General features: G+C 33.5%; 1 protein-coding gene across 7 annotated transcripts in view; it reads left to right on the forward strand.

Moving 5' to 3' along the window:
* The window catches only part of LOC114327714 (protein phosphatase 1 regulatory subunit 12B), a 209,146-nt gene that overhangs the window by 171,387 nt on the left and 16,951 nt on the right, over positions 1–20,808 (forward strand). For 6 of the 7 annotated variants that reach the window (XM_050655426.1, XM_050655429.1, XM_050655431.1 and 3 more), the window contains 2 exons: positions 12,180–12,266; positions 16,149–16,247. In XM_050655426.1, coding sequence (XP_050511383.1) covers positions 12,180–12,266; positions 16,149–16,244 — 183 coding nt within the window. In that variant the 3' untranslated portion in view covers positions 16,245–16,247. The remainder of the gene's footprint in view (positions 1–12,179; positions 12,267–16,148; positions 16,248–20,808) is intronic. The other variant, XM_050655427.1, reaches the window with a different exon arrangement.

Genomic DNA, 20,808 nt, shown 5'->3' on the forward strand with positions numbered 1-20,808 from the left:
AGAAATATTTTTAGCTGATTTTTAGCTGATTTGCAGTAAGTTTTTATAAAGTTTGTTTTGTTAAAATGGGTAGAGATGGTAATAGAAGTCAAAGTGGTAAGGGAGAGGATGAATTGCACTCAGTAGTTAAAGACCTTGTTGTTAAATTGTGCACAGCAGATGAGTTTATCCTCAAGCTTACCGAAACTATAACTGGGATTATCGAAGAGAAATATAACGAAAAAATTGCCAAACTTGAAGAAGAAAATCAAAGTATTGTTAGAAAACTTCAGCAGCAGGAAGAGACAATCAAATCTCTTGTTAATCACCAAAAGAAACAGGAACAAATGGGGAGAAGCACCAACCTTAGAATTTATGGAGTTCCTGAACCATCGGGTCCTGAAAATTTGTCTAAAACTATGCTTGCTATATTTACAACTACAATGCATCTGGAATTAGATGAAAGAAGTATAGAGTTCTGCTATCGACTGAACAAGAAAGAAACCCACAAAAGTAGACCAGTTTTGGTGAAATTTTCCTCAAATTATTATAAAAATGTTGTTTACAAAAATAAAAGGTCACTGAAGTCTACAAATATAATAATTCGAGAGGATTTAACGAGAGAGCAGCTAAATATTGTAACGGAGGCAGTGAAAAAAATTAATGGTTCAGGTGTGGTTTGGACAAATTATGGTCAAGTTTACGTCAAACTGAATGGTCAACAAAATGGTAGAAGAATCAGCTCACTGGAGGATGTCGCTAAACTACTTACTTAGTATATAATGTATTATTATTATTCTCTATTTAATGGCTTTTGAAATTAACAGATAGAATCATAATCATGATGTTTGTTATTTTTATCTTTTACGAGCATAACAATGTTAAGGATTATATTTGCAGCATTTGACCAATTGAGTTGTTCCCGTTACTAGATTTTTATCTAGGTGGAACAAAAACTACAAGAACTACAATTTTTTGTTTAAGTTAGATATCGTTTGTTTTGGTATTGTTTTAATTTCGAACTCGAGCATTTAAATTGTTTAAAATAAAACAAAATGTTTAAAGTAGGTTGCTGTAATGCAAGATCATTAGTACCTTCATTGCAAAATATTAAACAAATAGTTTCGGATAATTCTTTAGATATTCTTTTAATATGTGAAACATGGTTGAAATATAGTATTGTTGATGACCAATTAAATTTTAATAATTATAAATTATACCGGGCGGATAGAAATTGCAGAGGTAAAGGAATATGTATATATGTTGGAGATGGATTGCGTTGTGAACCACTTATAAGCAGGCAGGATTATATCTGGGAACAGTTATGGATTAAAATTACGGTTCATAAAAAAACATTTGGAATAGGTGTAATATATAGACCTCATGAAAAAAATTTAAATTCTTTTCTGGATGAGTTTGAAAATAGTCTAATTGATATTGGACCAACTGTAGATGAAATAATTTGTATGGGTGATTTTAATTTAGACTTGTTTGACTATGACAAAATAGTAGTGTTAAGAATTTTTATTCAATTTTAGAATCACTGAATTATTGTCAATTGATAGACGTTCCTACTAGAGTCACTGCTACATCTGCAACACTTCTAGATTATGTAATAGTACAAAAAGGAGCTGCAGTGGAGGGGGGTGTCATACATCATAACATCTCAGATCACTCTATTGTTTATTGTAAGGTAAATGTAGGTGGTACATCGCAACAATCTAAAATGTGTACATATAGAAGCTTTAAAAATTTTAATCAAGAATCCTTTCAGGCTGATTTGTTTAATACTTCATTTTTCAGAATATATGACCAGGAAAATATTGATGCAAAAATATCGTACTTAGTTAATTGCTTAAATAATTTATTTGATAGACATATTCCCATAGTTACCTCTAGAGTCACTAAAGCCAGAGCACCATGGATGACATATGTCATCAAAATTATGATGAACGAGAGGGACAAAGCTTTAAGCAAATTTAAAAGGACTAGATTACAGAGACATTTAGATTTTTATAGACAAATGCGTAACTTTACTAATCGGGCTATTGAGAGAGAAAAAAAGGCATACTTTATACATCAATTCAATATTAATTCATCAAAAGAAATGTGGAAGACACTAAAGTTGAATAAATTTCTTCCCGATAAAAATAAAAATATTCCAGAGGATTTAAAAAAGCCTAACGATCTAAATAATTTTTTTTATAAAATCTGTTCCTAATAAAAAACCACCCCAACATCTTTTAAATTTTTATAATAATAATAGATTACTCAATGAAAACTTTAAATTTAAGGAAATTAATGACTTGTTTGTTTTTAAGACCATATCAGATATAAAAACGAATGCGAGAGGGTGTGATGGTATAAATATTAAATTAATTAAACTTTGTTGTCCTCATATCGTACCTTACATTACACATATTATAAATTATTGTTTAACAGAGAATGTCTGTCCGGCGATGTGGAAGAGGGCGGTTGTGAGGGTATTGCCGAAGAAACAAAATCCAAAAGAAATGAAAGACTTGCGAGGTATCAGTATTTTACCTACTTTATCCAAAGTATTGGAAAGAGCTATGGAAATTCAAATAAAGGAATATATACAAAAATTTTCTCTTTTACCTGATGTTCAATCTGGATTTCGCAAAGGCTTTAGTTGCACAACTGCACTTTTGCATATTGTCGATGACATACTTACGGCTATAGATGACAGAAAATGTACTATATTGATTTTATTAGATTTTAGCAGAGCTTTTGACACTATTAACCATGAATTAATGATAAGCATTTTAAAGTATTTAGGATTTTCCTATGATGCGTTGTTACTTATAATAAGCTATTTGGAAGGGCGACAACAGCATGTTAATATAGAAGGTCAAAATTCAAACTCTTTGAATATTAATTCAGGAGTTCCACAAGGCTCAATATTGGGTCCTTTATTATTTTCTCTGTATACTTCTAATCTTCTCTCTAAGCTTCAGTCATGCCAAGCTCATTTATATGCTGATGACACTCAGCTCTACTACAGTTTCCCAATCGAAAATTTAAAAAACGCTAATGATCTGATTAATGCCGATTTAAAAAGATTTGTAGAAGCTGCTTTAAACCATTGCCTATGCATCAATTCCAGTAAATCAAACATATTAATATTTGGGCCAAAAAATCAAAGGGAATTAGTTTTACCATCAATCCAAATCCAAATTCAGGATTCAATTCTTGATGTTGTTGATGTGGCAAAGAATTTGGGTGTATTAATGGATTCAGAGTTAAGATTCGAAAAACATATAAATAAATTGATACAGCGTGCCTACGCTTCAATTAAGATTATACAGGGTGGTTCATCTTATTCGCCTCGGTGTCTGTACGGAAAACCACTTGATATTTTAAAAAACTTTCTTCACAGTAATATACAGGGCCATTATTACTACAATCTAAAAATAATGTGAATTATACAGGGTGCTCCAAAAAAGAGTGGTAAATCAAAGTTATATTTTTTCTTATGGAATGCCCTATATCTGATGGCATTACTGAATTGACCTTAAAAAATAAGCTATACTTTTATAAGGGTTCCCTATACCTAAATACAGGGTGTTTTGATTTATTTCGATTTTTATGAAAATGTGAGGTTTTAGAAAAAAATAAATATCTACGAATCTAAGAATCAGTAACAAATTCCTTCTTGGATCTTAATAATAGACTATTTAGCATACTTAAACAGATGCTTACTGCAACAAAATTTCTTACAGGGTGGTCAAAATATGAGATTGTTCTATTAACAAATTCAAGCTGTAATAACTTACTTAATTTAAATGGAACACCCTGTATCTTACTAGTCTATCGCGTAGAAAATATACTTATCTTTCAATTTGTATTAGGGTTTCCTACACCTATCTTTTTACAGGGTGGTCAAAATATTAGATTTTTCTATTAACAAATTCAAGCTGCAATAACTTACTTATTTTAAATAGAACACCCTGTATCTTACTAGCCTATCGCATTGACAATTTATTTAGCTTTCAATTCTTATTAGGGTTTCCTATACCTATCTCCCTTCATTTGTTAAATATTTAAAGATTTCCTAATTTGCAAGCTTTAAAAATTAGAATTAAGTAAATATGTCGTGGTTACATATTATGTACAACACATCACCAACACCGGCAATATACTTAGACATGATACTGTCAATAATAAAATTTTCATTGTTATCATGTAATCACACATAGTGTTGTATTATTTTAGTTGATTTTGGCCTACATGTGACATTGAATAATATGTTTATATTAAACTGCATACCCTATATTAGATGCCGTATTCTGGAAGATACTTAAATTATATTTCATTCCGTATAAGTATTTTCCATATCTTAAACCAATGGTTATTAAATAAATTTAAGAACACCACTTTTTGCTTGAATCTTTGAATCGCAATTACAGACAATTAAATACAATGGCTTCTTTGACGAAAACGAGCCTATTGTACAAAAATATGTAAAAATGGGTATTTACAGAATAACATGGGAACTAACATTTACAGAATAACATGTGTATTAAGAATGTTTACATGGAATTGAAGAGATTTTAAATATCTTCCATTATAAAGAATAGAATATCGAGTATGTCATTTAAAATAAGAACACTCTGTGTGATTAAATGATAAAAATATGAATTTTATTAACGAAAGTATCTTGACTAAGATATTTAAGTATATTGCCGGTGTTGGTGATGTGTTTTACATAACCACGACATAGGTACTTAATTCTAATTTTTAAAGCTTACAAATTAGGAAATCTTTAAATATTTCAAAAATGAAGGGAGATAGGCATAGGTGACTCTAATAAGAATTGAAAGCAAAGTAAATTTTATACGCGATAGATTAGTAAGATACAGGGTGTTCCATTTAAAATAAGTAAGTTATTACAGCTTGAATTTGTTAATAGAACAATCTAATATTTTGACCACCCTGTAAAAGATAGGTATAGGAAACCCTAATATAAATTAAAAGCTAAGTAAATTTTCTACGCGATAGACTAGTAAGATACAGGGTGTTCTATTTAAAATAAATAAGTTATTACAGCTTGAATTTGTTAATAGAACAATCTCATATTTTGACCACTCTGTAAGAAATTTTGTTGCAGCAAGAATCTGTTTAAGTATGCTAAGTAGTCTATTATTAATATCCAAGAAGGAATTTGTTACTGATTCGTAGATTCGTAGATATTTATTTTTTTCTAAAACCTTACATTTTCATAAAAATCGAAATAAATCAAAACACCCTGTATTTAGGTATAGGGAACCCTTATAAAAGTATAGCTTATTTTTTAAGGTCAATTCAGTAATGTCATCAGATATAGTGCATTCCATAAGAAAAAATATAACTTTGATATACCACTCTTTTTTGGAGCACCCTGTATAATTCACATTATTTTTAGGTTGTAGTATTTAAGACCCTGTATATTTCTGTGAAGAAATTTTTTTAAAATATCAAGTGGTTTTCCGTACAGAGACCGAGGCGAATAAGGTGAACCACCCTGTATACGGTAATCGACATTTTCTACCATTTAATGTTAAGAAAGTTTTGTGTGAATCTCTTGTACTTTCAAATTTTAATTATGCTGACGCTCTTTACGGTCCTAATTTAGCCACTCACTACAAGAATAAAATTCAAAAAGTTCAAAATTCCTGTCTAAGACTCATATTTGGCATTCGCAGAAGACAAAGAGTTTCACATAAAATTAAGGAAATTGAGTGGCTGAATATGGAAAATAGAAGGGTACATCATACAGTCTGTCTTTATCATAAAATAATTCTAACAAAAAAACCGTCTTATCTTCATCGTAAAATCACGTATCGAACGGACATACACAACTTAAATATTAGATATAAAGGTTTGCTGGCAATACCGAAATTTAAAACAGAGATATTTAGAAGGTCTTTTAGGTATCAGGTATGTCATTTGTATAATTCATTACCATCAACAATAAAAGTATTAAACATTGGGCAGTTTAAATCCAAATCTAGAGACTATTTGTTTATTTCTCAATCATAATTTTGGTTCTGGACGAACATAATACTCGAGCTCGAATAAATTGGTAAATGAAACGAAATTATTGTTGTTTTTATAATGGCACTATATAGATAAGTTTTTTTTTTTTTCTTTTTCGGGTTAAGTGGAAGAACATTTTCTGTAAATGGCGACATTTCAGAAAATGAACTTCGCCCTTTATTTCTGAAAATAATATATTATGTTTTATATAAAAATGTACATTTCTATATTGAAGAAATAATAAAGACGATATTATTATTATTATTATTATTATACGTAAAAAATTATATATAATAAAATTTTTAGGTTTGTCTGTGTCAAATATTCTACCTGTTTTATTATTTCTGTAGGTTAAAAAATAACCGAGATAGAAACGTTTAAAGCGTAAATTTTGCTGCGAGAACCATGTATCCGGGGCCATTTAACCTTTTGATTTTATGAAAGTAAGGTGTTTAGAAGATTAGATTTAACGTGGTTTAGTAGCACTTACAATTAACTTTCAAATGGTTTTTAGGTGAATCTGATATCTTAAAAATTAACGGAGGTATTAAAAAAAACAATAACGTTTCTTGGAAAATTTTTTAAAAGATAAATTTTTAAAAACATTTTTGTAGCATAAATTTTAATACTATCAACTTGTTCGGGGGCTCATTTTATAGATATTTCTAAGTACTTTGACAAATGTTGAATAAGTTTATGTTATAAAATAAATATTTTCTCGTTTTTTAAGCTTGAATACTTAGATTTGGGTACACGTCGAAAAAAATATACATTCAATTACCTATAACTCCCTTTCAGTTAACAATAAAAGGTTTTTCCAGTAAGTGATTTATTTCACTTTTTATTAGCTTGAATTTTGGTAATAATACCTTTTTTTCAAAAATTTATAGTTTTTGAGTTATTTATAAAAAATCGGCTTAAACATGCATTTTTCTCACGAAAAATTAAAATTTTTTATCTTTAATAACTCAAAAAGTTTTGATTTATATAAATAACTTTATATAGTCCGTCTAGAAAGTATCCGGAATTTTATATTTTTCTTAATTTTAATAGATTTCCTTTTTATAACATTTTAGGACAAAAGTAATGCATCAAGTAGGTTGCGCCGATAGTAGGTTATGGACAAAATCGCATGACAACACCATCTGTCAAATATTGTTGTTTATAAACAGACTTAATCTAACAATAAAAAACTGAAAACGTTTGTTTTCTATACTTCCACAAAATTTATTATATCTAAGTGACTACAGCTGTTTCGGCGGAGTGCCTTTCTCAAGTAATATAGTTTACAATGTGTTTGCCTTTTTAATCTTCAACTGAAGAGGTTGAGGAGTGGGGAGCTGTTTGTCTCGAGTTGGTCATTCAGAATTATATCTGTATTTTTCAGTTTATTAATTTCCATAGATTCTAAAAAAGATAGCTTAAGGCCTTTATTTTGAATATGTAGAATTTTAAACTCTTCATTGAAAGAATGATTATGATCTAGAAGGTGAAGTGCGTATGTAGAAGTGTCTGTTTTTCTATTGTTGAATGCCCTTTTGTGTTCTGCTATCCGTTTGTCAAAAGTTCTGCCAGTTTGACCGATGTACGTTTTCGGACAGTCACCACAAGTTAGTTTGTACACACCACTCTGTAGTTGCTTTCTCTTTCGGCTTTTATTGTTCTTAATATATTTGCTTAAGTTGTTGTTAGTTCTGAAAGCTGGTGTTATTCCTTTCTTTTTTATGTATCTGGCTATTGTTGTTGTTATCTTGCCAGTATATATGAGAGAGCAGAAGGTACTGGGTTCTTTCTGTGGTGGTGGATACACTAATTTCAGGGCTTTCTTATGGAGTTTTTGGTTTAAAATTCTCCAAAAACTCCATAAGAAAGCCCTGAAATTAGTGTATCCACCACCACAGAAAGAACCCAGTACCTTCTGCTCTCTCATATATACTGGCAAGATAACAACAACAATAGCCAGATACATAAAAAAGAAAGGAATAACACCAGCTTTCAGAACTAACAACAACTTAAGCAAATATATTAAGAACAATAAAAGCCGAAAGAGAAAGCAACTACAGAGTGGTGTGTACAAACTAACTTGTGGTGACTGTCCGAAAACGTACATCGGTCAAACTGGCAGAACTTTTGACAAACGGATAGCAGAACACAAAAGGGCATTCAACAATAGAAAAACAGACACTTCTACATACGCACTTCACCTTCTAGATCATAATCATTCTTTCAATGAAGAGTTTAAAATTCTACATATTCAAAATAAAGGCCTTAAGCTATCTTTTTTAGAATCTATGGAAATTAATAAACTGAAAAATACAGATATAATTCTGAATGACCAACTCGAGACAAACAGCTCCCCACTCCTCAACCTCTTCAGTTGAAGATTAAAAAGGCAAACACATTGTAAACTATATTACTTGAGAAAGGCACTCCGCCGAAACAGCTGTAGTCACTTAGATATAATAAATTTTGTGGAAGTATAGAAAACAAACGTTTTCAGTTTTTTATTGTTAGATAAAATGAACTTCCATCAAGTAACGGTCGAATCCATCAATTAAACAGACTTAAGATTTGTGAAATAATGTCGCAAGTAGAAAAGAGAAAAGTGGTGAAATATTTGTATAGAAAGGGTGTCCGAAACGTTAAAAAATTAGTGCAATTGACTGAACTCGGAAAAATTGCAGTATATGAGACAATAAAGAGGATAAAAAATGGCATAGATATGAGACATAGACCACTTTTGGGCAGACCGCGTAAGATTCGCGGAAACAATTTAAATGCTTTAGTGGCTTTAGGACGACAAAATCCGCGCCTAATGTTTCGAAAGTTAGCGAACATATTTGGAAATCAACGAAGAATAAAAGTGTGCCCAGAAACTGTCCGCGTGTCACTGAAAAAGCAAGGCTACATATCAAGGAATCCAAAAAAAAATCCATACAATGACACCTCTGCAAAGGCAACGAAGAATAGATTTTTGTCAACGTTTTCGAGTAGATAATTTTAATACTGTCTTTATATCTGATGAAAGTTGTTTCCAGCTTGGTCCAAATCATCTAAAAGTCCTATCAAGAGAAAATGTTACCGTTCAAATTTCCAAATTTCCCACTAAAATAATGGTTCAATATCTCAGCGTGGTGCTACACCTCTCTGTATAGTTAATGGTACTGTTGATAGTGCGAAATATTGTGACATCCTAAATGGTTTTCTTCTTGAAACGGCTCATGTTTTATATCCAAAGTGGCGTTTTCAGCAAGATAATGCAAGATGCCATACTTCTGCTTATACGCAAACTTGGATGCAAGAACACGAATTGGCAACAATTCCGTGGCCAGCAGCATCTCCAGATCTTAGCCCCATTGAAAACAGATGGGGACTGATCCGACTGATGAAGATTAAAGTGGAACGAGCAGCGCCACGAGATAAAGAAGGTTTGAATCGGTCAGTTTTACAGGCCTGGAACACCATTACTGAAAATTATGACCTTGACCTGGTTTCAGGTGTACCTGGAAGTTTAGTTAAGTGTTTAGATTTAAATGGAGGTTGTATAAGTAAATGAGGTGAATTATTTGTTGAAATTTTATATTTCAAGTGATAGAAATAAATACCGTAAAATTATAATTCTGCTTTCTTTTTTCCGGATAGTTTCTAGACGGACTATATAACAAATTTTGCTTAGAATTTATCCCTCTATCGAATTGTGAAGTCATTTTTAATAAAATAATTTTCACCCTCGAGAAGGGGTGGCATCCACCCCCAGGATAAAAGCGCAAGTTGGCACCATGTCACCTTTGTTCCTTGAGATATCCTCTAACCACTCACCAATTTTCATCCAAATCGATGGAGGTAATAGCTCTGTAACGAAAAAGCGATGGACTACCCCAGCTAATTGAAACAATATTCGAAAATATTACCTCAACTAACCAAGATAGCCATCGTTACACCCTTAGCTTAGCTCAGTCACTCAGGTGTGTGTTCGTCTTGTCCTAACCTTAGAATGAACTCTGAAAATTGGAATGGAAGCAAACAAAACATAGTTTTTAACTAATCATGTTTATTGTTCATAAAGATATAATAAATAAAATGACTTAGTAAATTGCATTAACAAATGTATTTAAATTCTTGCCAAAAACTAACAATTCTGGATTATACTTATGGCTTTTGGTAGCTGATGGTATCTTCTTGATGTCGTATGGTTCTGCTGTTGTAGACTTCTCGTAGGCCTGGGCGGATCTTCGGCCCAAGGCCCCTGCAGCTAGAGGTGGTGGTTGTGCAGTCTGGATGTCATTGTCTTCGCCTTCAAGTGTGCATCACCGGTGATGTGAGGCTTAGGTTCCCGAAGAGGGAAAGGTTGATCTCTTTCCAAAAAACTATAAAACAGAGACACATATCAATCATCAAGAAGAAAAACCAACGTGTGCCATCTGCCGTTCTAATCGTCAGAAAGAGTAGCAGATGAAAATAAATCAAATGAAATTTAGATGAGAATAGTTAAAATTCTGATTACTAAACGTGCATACATGTAAATTAAAAGATAATTATATTTGAAACTAAAATATCAGAACACATGGTCTGACATTGGAAGTTAGGTTAGATAAAAAAACAATATAAAAACTGTTAGATGGAGAAATATAATTACTGTAAGAAATTATTAAAAAAAAACTATATGTAGCTCACCCGAAGAGGAAGATGATTTGTTGAAATAAAATGATTTATTTTTGGAGCTACCCTGCTTTTTAAAACATTTCCACCTCCATTTTGAGAATGAGATATGGGGGTTGTCACTGTCATTAAAATGACATGACAACGAACCTTGGACGAAATTTGAAATCACGAACATGGAACACAAGAGATGATACAATGGAAATAGGGTTGCCTATTATAGAACGAGCGCCAACCAATTTTTAAAGGGGAAATGGGTAAACCAAATAGAAGAAAATAATGATTAATGAAATATTAAAGGAAATAAGGTAAAATAATTATTTAAAAATAAAATATCAAAGATGTGACGTTTGTAACGTTACAGCTCATATCCACCTTTAGTGACTCCACTATATTGGTCTGATGACTGTTTTGTAAATTCTGCCTTTCACTTCTTTTCCGATATTTTTATTTCTCCATATTGTTTCATTCAGGCAACCTGCAGCTCTGTTTGCTTTATTCACCTGATCTTCCACTTCTGTTTCGAGCTTGAAGAATAACCTGTCGACAAATATTTGATTACCTCGTACTGTTCCATTGACTGCATACTATCACCAAAAAATACTACTGCCAAAGATACCTTTGATCTCAAAAAATGCTCAAACATCGCCGTCTTGGCGAAAAAGGATGGTATCGCTTGACTAGCGAACCCTATTTGATCCCCTTAACATCCAATTCAACATAACAAAATGAGAAGAGTGCTCAGCGCTAGAGATTCGAAGTTATAGCTAAAAGTTAGATTGGCTAGATGCTACGTTTTCTCGACTTTGTTTTATGGAATGGAAGCGTGGACCTTGAATGCGGCATAAATGAAAAAACTGTAATTATTCGAGTTGTGGTTGTAGAGAAGAATTCTGAAAATATCATGAACAGAACAGGTCACAAAGATGTTCCGAGAAAGATGAATAAAGAAATGGAAGTCAGTCAATACAATCAAAACCAGAAAATTGGAATATCTCGGACATATTACACGTGGAGAGAGATACAACTTGCTCCAACTCATTATGCAGAGAAAGACCCAAGGAAAAAGACGCATAATATGGAGACGTAGAATATCATGGCTGCTCAACCTGAGAGAATGGTACGGATGTACATCATATGAACTTTTCAGAGCAGCCGTCTCTAAAGTTCGAATAGCTATGATGATTGTCGACCTTCGTGGCGGAGATGACACTTGAAGAATATATCCAATTCGGGAATGAAATACAAAAAATTCATTCCCTCAATCTATTTCAGACAACTTTGGGTTTCAGACCGCACCCGCTTTCATGATTCTTACCTATCGAGCGATTGGTGGAATTTAGAGGAATCTGCAAAATTCTTACTACATAGTAATTTGAATCCTTTTAGCGAGAGTTTTCAATGCAAATAAACAATTCGATTTTGTTTATCCAATCGACGCACCTCACCGGATTCTTTGATACTCCGCTATATCGTTTTATTTATTTAATTGTTTGTTTCAGACAAGTAAAAATTCCTTATCCGAACTAGAAAAACGCGAAAGGAGAGCCATGGAGAGAAAACTTAGTGAAATGGAAGAGGAACTAAAGGTATGTACTAATCTATATTCTTCCTACTTCTTCTTGCACATCATTTCTTGTTCTACACTCTCATTTTTCTATCTTATATAAGGCTAAAGATTAGAGCAAATAGATCTACGCTATCTATGTTGAAAGCAAGTTGTCTTTTTGTTTTTTGAGCAATAATAAGCCAAGGCTTGTAGATTTTGAAAAAATGCCATATGAATCCATTTCATACACGATACACCTACACTTTACACAAAACTTAATTGGGCCAGTTTTTCTTAAGGAAGTGCCGTTAAGGTGAAACTCAAGTGAAAATCATAGCAAATTCTATTTAAATTAAAAAATGAGAAAGCTATTAAACAGAGCATTTTACAGTAAGGCATAATTAGTTACCCAAATGGTAATAAATATTGTATTTTATTATAAATTCATTTAAAAAATTGCTTCGTAGGTTTTCTTGTATGAGTTGAAAAAAAATTGCTGCCTATCCTCATTGGGCGTTGGCAATCACTCTTACCAACAAAACATATTCCATTATGTGACCGAAGTATGACAATTTTCTTTGTTTTACATTAAAAGTAGTTGGTATTGTTGACCTATCCCTTGCAAGACATCTTCATTGGTGCAAGATGTGCCCACGATATTCGTAACATTCTATCGTTGAGAAATCCACATTTTCTTACTGGTGGCTTCTCACAAGGTCCAAGCTTCCACGCCGTACAAAAAAGTTGACACATATATTACCCGAACATTTGCATTTGCTGGCATAGAAAACTTAAATAATACAGAATAGGTATGTGACCAATCGGTTTAGTCTTCTACTTTCTTCAACTTAAATTTTTATCTACTTTGTTCTACATTTTCTGCGAATTTTATGATACCGTCAATCAGATCTCATTTTAATCGCTTCTATTTCGTTTTCCCTATAGTTTTATTTCAGAGCATCAAGTGTCTAAGCTCAGGATAGTCATGGTGATTGCCAACCTCTGTCGCAGAAACCGACTAATTTTTTTGGCATTTCTACTGCAGCCTAACTTTTTTTTATCCGATTCCACCCTACGCGACAGAAAACGGACCACCCTGTTAAAACATAAAATTCTCAGAACTCATTATTTTTACGAATAAGAGAAACTTAGCGAAATTGATTGTTTTAAACTGTTTGAACTATTGTAGTGTTCTAAAGAGTTTCTGAGATATCTTACTGTTACACTGACATTCTCACAGTGAAATTTATTGCTTAATAACGATGGAATAATATCGAAAATCTGTGCAGATTGTTAAGGTTCGTATCCATACAAGGGTTATCCGCACTCGGTGTAGCTGCCCAAAAAGATACGGCATGCGCTCCCGTACATATGGGTTTACCCCAAAATCCCGACAGCCAAAATCCCGACAACCACAATCCCGACACGCCAGAATCCGGTCAGGCCAAAATCCCGACAGGTCAGAATCCCGACAGGTTTGATAAGTTTCTTTTTAACATATAATTACATTTATTTCTTGTTTTTTGTTTATGACCATCTGTTTTTATTTTGTGTTACTAAACAAAAGTATTTACCATTTAATATGAACTAATTTTCTAAATAAAATTTCTAACATGGGTATATGAATTAAATTATTTTTTGCCAATATATAGTCCAATAATATATGTATAATCAAATCCTGCATTTAAGTATTACTTTCATATAATACATATTATCATGTCACTTACAACCTTCCATTTCAGTAAGTATAGCTTTTACATTATAAAATGAAGTGTTTAAATAATTTTTTCTTTTAAAATACATAATAATTAGTACCCATACTTATTAGTAAGTAATAACTTTTCAATTTCAATATTCTATAATATGATTTGGTATTGCATTTGAAAAGGAAACAATAAACATTCAAAATGTAGTGGTCGGAATTTTTACTTATGCGAGGATTGTTGCATGTCGGGATTCTGGCGTGTCGGGATTCTGGCGTGTCGGTGTTTTGGTCGTCGGGATTTTGGGCGCCACCGCCTACATATAAACCACAAACCGGTTGAATCGAAGTGAGTGAGCGCCGAGCGGCGATCACCAATGTATCCACTATGTGGAGCTGCTACACCGAGCGCGGATCACCCTTGTATGGATACGTACCTTTACATTGCTGAAAAATGGAGCAAGCCAAAGGGATGTGGCGAGACAGTTGAATGTTAGTCGTCCAGTTGTGCAGAAAACTTACCAACGATTGCTTGAGATCGGACCTCATCAACGGCGACTCAGCACAGGTGCAAAAGGAAAGATAACAATCAGAAAATATCGCGTTCTCTATTGTTTCATTGCGAAACTGGACGCAAAGTGCTAAAATGCTCCAAAGCCATATTCAGCAAGCCCAAGGACCAGTAATCAGCATTTCTATTGTTCGACAAAGGTTAACAAAACATGGTTTGCAATACAGCAACAGGGCCATTACTTACTGCTGCTCACAAAAGACGCAGACTTACATTTGTATTGGTTACAGATGAGTGTAGAATATCAATTTATGGTAAGGATGGTCGAAATGGGTCCATAGGAGGATTTTAGAAGGGCTTAAATATCAATTACACAAAGACTCATACAACGACTGGAGACTGGCGATCGCTCAATGCGCGACCACCAACGAATCGACACTTCAAAGCAGAATCGCTCCGTGGCAGGCTCCGACTCAATACGTCGCAGCCCAATCGGCTCACTAACTCAGTACGTTAGTTAGCCGGGGAGCCTAGAGCTCACTGCGCTGCAAGACTGGCTGTTCTTAGTGTTCTTCCTCGATGGCTTACTTTTATACCTTTGACATATCACCTCTCTTTGCCTTGGCTGCTTCTTGACAGGACGTAGATCGAACGCGCACACGGCTTGATTTTTCGACGTTGAAGCAGTTCGTGTTCGGTGTACATATATACAATACAAATTAAAAGAAAAAATCATTTGGACATCAAATATACAACGTGATTTAACAACATAAGTGAAACGGTACGATTTGACAACGCTGCTGACGATAAAATAGAGGAGCCGCGGACTTGTGATGTAAACCTTGTGAATCTAGAGAGTGGGAAGTTTAGTTATCATGGAGGCGTGGTCTTGTGAACAACGCGCATTTGCTGTGAAAGCTTGTTACAAAAATGGTGAAAGTTTTGCGCTTGTACTATGAGCGTTTCGTTTACAATACCATTTGCCACCCCGCTCTGCAGTTCCGTCTAACATGGCTATTAAGAGCTGGGTTATGAACTTTGAAACTAGTGGTTCTATATCATAAAAAAGAGGTGGCAGTGTCAGAACTGCTCGCACACCACAGAATTTTGAAGCGGTGCGAAATGCATTACACGCGAGTCCTTGAAGATCCCTGCGACGACTTGCTTGTAATGAATTTCCACCGCTTCAATATTCTGTGGTTTGCGAGCAGTTCTGACACTGCTACCTCTTTTTTGTGATGTAGAACCACTACTTTCAAAGTTACTAATCCAGCTCTTAATAGCCATGTTAGACGGAACTGCAACGCGGGGCGGCAAGTGGTAGCGTAAACGAAACGCTTGTGCTACAAGTACAAACCTTTCACCATTTTTGTAATAAGCTTTTACAGCAAATGCGCGTTGTTCACCCGACCATGTCTCCATGGTAACTAAACTTCCCACTCTCTAGATTCACAACGTTTACGTCGCAAGCCCGCGGCTCCTCTATTTTATCGTACCGTTTCACTGAATCACCTTGTATTATAGAATCGAATAAAAAGGGTTTGATGCATTAGAAATGCAAGGATATTGCTAAGATTTTCATCTTTGAATAGTAATTAAGAAACGGCACATACAAGGAAGCAATCATCTCATAAATTTGCGAGCAACCTACCCAACTTCGGCGCATCAGCATTATAATGCGGACCATTGATGATATTATATGTTTTTAGCAATTACAAAAGTTGAAAGCTGAGAACGAACGCCTAAAGGCCGACAACAGATCACTCACACGTGTCATCAATAAACTTACCAACTCTGCAATGTAATAGGTAAAAACAACCAAAAATACAAGACACGTTTTGTTGCTGCTGTGTTGTTTTTCCGTTTTCAGTTTTTTTTTATTTTACTGTTTTTTTCTTTTAGTTTCGTTGTTAGTGACATTCTGTCGTTGTATGTATTTTGACGTTAACAGCTTTGCCTATAGCACTAAATATATTATGGATTCGTGTGCATTTTTTTATACTCACCTAGTTCGTTCTGGCTATAAAGCTTTGTTGTTTGACAAGTATTTATTTATAGAGTTTCGTATTTGACTTTCTTCATTATTAACAAAATAATATCTACCATCCATCATATCATCTACATATACTATTTATCATACGATAATATGCAATTCATACCATATCCAATCACGCGAAGGAAAGTTACTATTATTTTTTGGAAATATGTTTTCTATTAGTTGTTCAAGAGCCTGGAGTTCCCTGAACAATATCATTTTATCGTTGCCAACATGTTTGTATCATTTTAGAGAGATACAACGCACATGTATAGTTGAGTCCGCGAATATTTACCCGTGCGTCATCATTTAAAGCATACGAAATAAGTCGATGATAAGTCGGAAATTGAAATTTACGCAAGGGTAAAGATTCACGGACTCAACTGTACATGTGGGCCAATCCAATAACAGGATATGAAGCAATTGTTACATGGGGGACCAGGCTTCTACAGCATTACATATTTATTATTATGCGATTGTTAATACATTCTTTTAAACGAGAGAAAGTCAACTTATTACGTACAAAAGTGGACACAATCACTACCAAATAGATTATTTCATGATAAGAAAAGAAGATATACATGAATATAAGGACTGCAAGAATAATAGTGAGACAGTAACACAGCAAAATAAAATGTTTATGCTGGACATTGAAGTAAAAAATTATACCAGAATATCGGATAGGTCCACAAAAAATCAAGTGGTGGATGTTAAAAGATGAGAAAGATCTCTTCAGGGCAAAAATTGTAGACAAAATTGTGTTGGAACATGAAAGGAAGCCTTATAATTAGCATGAAGATGTCCAGTTCCAGTATCATTAGAGATTGAAATACGTACTTGAAAGAACTTCAGCAAAGAAATTTGAAAGTCACTTCAAAAAATAAAGAAAGTAAAAACAATTTGGACCAGATGATATTCCAGGGGAGGTATGGAAAGCATTAGGAGAGACAGGAACAAATTGGCTAATAATAGGTTTATTTAATAGAATTATGGAAGTAGCACAAATGCCAGACGAAGAGGGAAGCAGTATATTAGTACCTGTTTAAAAAAACAAGGGAGATATACAACAGTGTACAAACTACAGTGCCATTGACCGGTTCGGTCAAGTACGCTCGTACCTTTACAGTCCGTTCTCACTTATGTGTCAGATCCGTATTTTAATCGGAGGTTCCAGTGGCAATGTATTTTATATGGAGCTATTCACACTTAATAAAAGCTCCATATAAAATACATTGCTACTGGAACCTCTGATTAAAATACCGATACGACAAGTGTGAACTGGCTGTTAGAGTACACGGTCAATTTTTTTCTGTAAATTTGTTAGTATTGTGTATATGGAACAAATTAATAGATAATAAACTTACTACTAAATTATCTTAATGTAAATATCGTATCTCATTCATTAATTGTGGTCAATTACAAGCTTACTGTATAGTTTTGAATTTTTGTCCCTAATTAATGTTTTGAATGTAATTAGTTTTAGTTTATACAATTAACTTTAGTACTATATTTTGCTGTGAGTATTTCTGGTAATTGTAGTGTAAATGAGAGATAGAATTTCTATTAGATATATTGTAATAAATTTGGCAGTAATTTTCAAATTACTCTAAGTGTTGTATGATGGAGAGAACTCTTCAAGATTTTATTTCCCCAAAAAATTTCGTCCTAAAATTTTTTTTAGTTGTAAAATTATGAACAATATATGAGTATGTATTGAAAAATTGTTAGCACTCTCTTCTTAATTGGATACATTTATTATGATTCTGCAAAACCCTTAGAACTTAAAGAAATATTATATCATACTCTACAAAGTGGGCCTCCATAGCTTCTATTACCTCTTAGTTTAAAGGAAATTTACAACCTTTTAGACTTTTTTCAATCAAGGAAGGACATGGTAATAGGACATGGAAGGACATATAAGGGGGTATTCGAGTAATTGAAAAACTAAATCACGAATTGCTTGCATGACCAGGTGTAACTGATAAAGGTTTGTTAGAAACTCTTCCACATTTTGAAGCATTTATGGAGTGATACGTAGGAATTCGTTGACAATTCGTTTACGTAAATCTTCTAAAGATACCGATAGATTTTACTTTTTAGGTGTTCCCGTAAAAAATACAGCGGAGACAAATCTGGTGATCGAGGAGGCCATTCGTGCTGCCTCTCCTCTCAATCCAATGCTGTCGAAAATTTTGGTCTAAATATTAACGAATAAGTACATCATAATGCAAAGGAGCACCGTCCTGTTGAAAAATCAAATGGTTATCATATCGTCGGCTTACTGCCAAAACCCACTAACTCCATTTTTAAAATTTTGAGAGATCTACTTTTTAAACTTTAATTTGAAATTGAAGATCGACTGAATTTAAAAAAATTATTTAAGAACTGAAAAATATGACAAAAATATTTTTCAGTTCTTAAATAATTTTTTTAAATTCAGTCGATCTTCAATTTCAAATTAAAGTTTAAAAAGTAGATCTCTCAAAATTTTAAAAATGGAGTTAGTGGGTTTTGGCAGTAAGCCGACGATATATTGTTGACCATTTTCAATAATATCAGTCAAGGCTGAACTAATCACGTCGAATGGTCCCACCAGTCGACCAATAAAAATACCAGCCCTACATTTAATTTCTGCGGCTGTTGTGTATGCACCTCTGGAAAATACCGGGGTTTTAACCAGATCAATAACGACAGTTGTGACGATTTAAGAATTTTATTTATGGAAAAAGTGAATTTATCGGAGAAAAAAATGCTAAAGCGAAACTGTGGATCGGTCACTGCTTGCTCACTGTTTATTATACAAAGTGTATTTTATATGGATGGAATTTGTCCTTCAAACTGGCTTGGACGCTAGTTCGGTTTATTCCGGCTGCTACTTGCATCATGCTTAACATCAATCCAGGTCAACATATTCTAATACTGCAACTTCACTAAGTTGCAGTAATATCCTCTGTTTATTTCGATGTAGATTTTTTCACTTTTTCAGCGACATAAAGCTGAGCATTGTCGCTTTTCTGGACGTTTTGGTAATATTGCTTGATAAACCTTTTTTAAAGTTTCCCTATCCGCTCTGAGCTCGTAGGTAGAGGCGATAATTAAAAATTCGCGAGCGCCAGTAGTGACAAGTCAGTGAACCTTTACTGGAAATTTGACGTTTTGCATTAATACTTGCATATAACTTTTACTAAATGTCTCATTTAAAAGGCCGAAAGTTCCTTAGAATAAACAAAAAGCTTCTTTTGAACGAGATATTTAAAATTAAAAATCACACTAAATTTTCTTTTTTTCACCCCTGTAACTGATTAAAATAAACAGAAATTTTCAGTGACTTTTGACCCTCGATAATAATGTAGTCTTTCATTCTGCGCTTAAATTTTTCAAATATACTTATTGGTTCTCTCAGGATTCGAAAAAAGTAATGAATTTAAAAAGAGTTGGCCCGAAATTGTACGTTTACTCGAAATTTTTTTCTAATATCTGTCAACATAAACTTCAAAACGATAAGCAAAATCTTAAAAATAATCATAATGAATAATAAATTCTGTACTTACTGATATAATTATCGATTACAATCCAATTACTTCTTCACGTTGTAAATATTATACGATAAGAATTAAATATAATAAGTTTGAAACAATTATTATTTGCTTTTCTCCTTTCCTCTTTAAATTTCCGGCCGAAACAGTAAGTCATCCGCTAGATGTCGATACCAACCACACCAGCGAAACTCACAGAGGATAGGCAACACTTTTCTCTTTCCAGAGAAATTTCCAACGAAAGTTGTACTAGTAATCCGCTAAGTAGGTGGCGATACCAGCGAAGCTCAGGGCGTATAAAGGTCTTCGTTAGTATGTACTCTAGGTCCCAAAAACGTTACGAGCAAGGGTCTTTTATGGTTGAAAAAACATGTTAAAACGACCTGCAAAACGTTGAAATTGGTATGGCTGCACGCTGATTATATTTGGACGGATTATTAACAACAAACGCCATTTTGAAGTCACTATACCTACTTAAAATAGTAGTCAAATACAAATGATAGGAACTGATCACTGATCAGTGTGACGTGTACAAACCATAGACATAATAAGAATAGACTAGGTAACTTATGGGCCGCTCTGTGCATCAAGGTGTAACGCCAGTATCAAGGCCATCATTGGCCAATATTCACTTTGAGTGGTCTAGCCATGTTTGTCTGTCATATGCGGGGGATCGCTCGGTAAAAGGAGATAGATATACCACCCATCGATTGCTCGCTTGTTACTCTATTTTGCTCAGTATGACTTGTCTATTCTTATTATGTCTATGGTACAAACATAACTAACATTTCAGAACGT

The sequence above is a fragment of the Diabrotica virgifera genome, chromosome 7 (genome assembly GCF_917563875.1).
Source record: "Diabrotica virgifera virgifera chromosome 7, PGI_DIABVI_V3a".
Lineage (NCBI taxonomy): Eukaryota > Metazoa > Arthropoda > Insecta > Coleoptera > Chrysomelidae > Diabrotica > Diabrotica virgifera.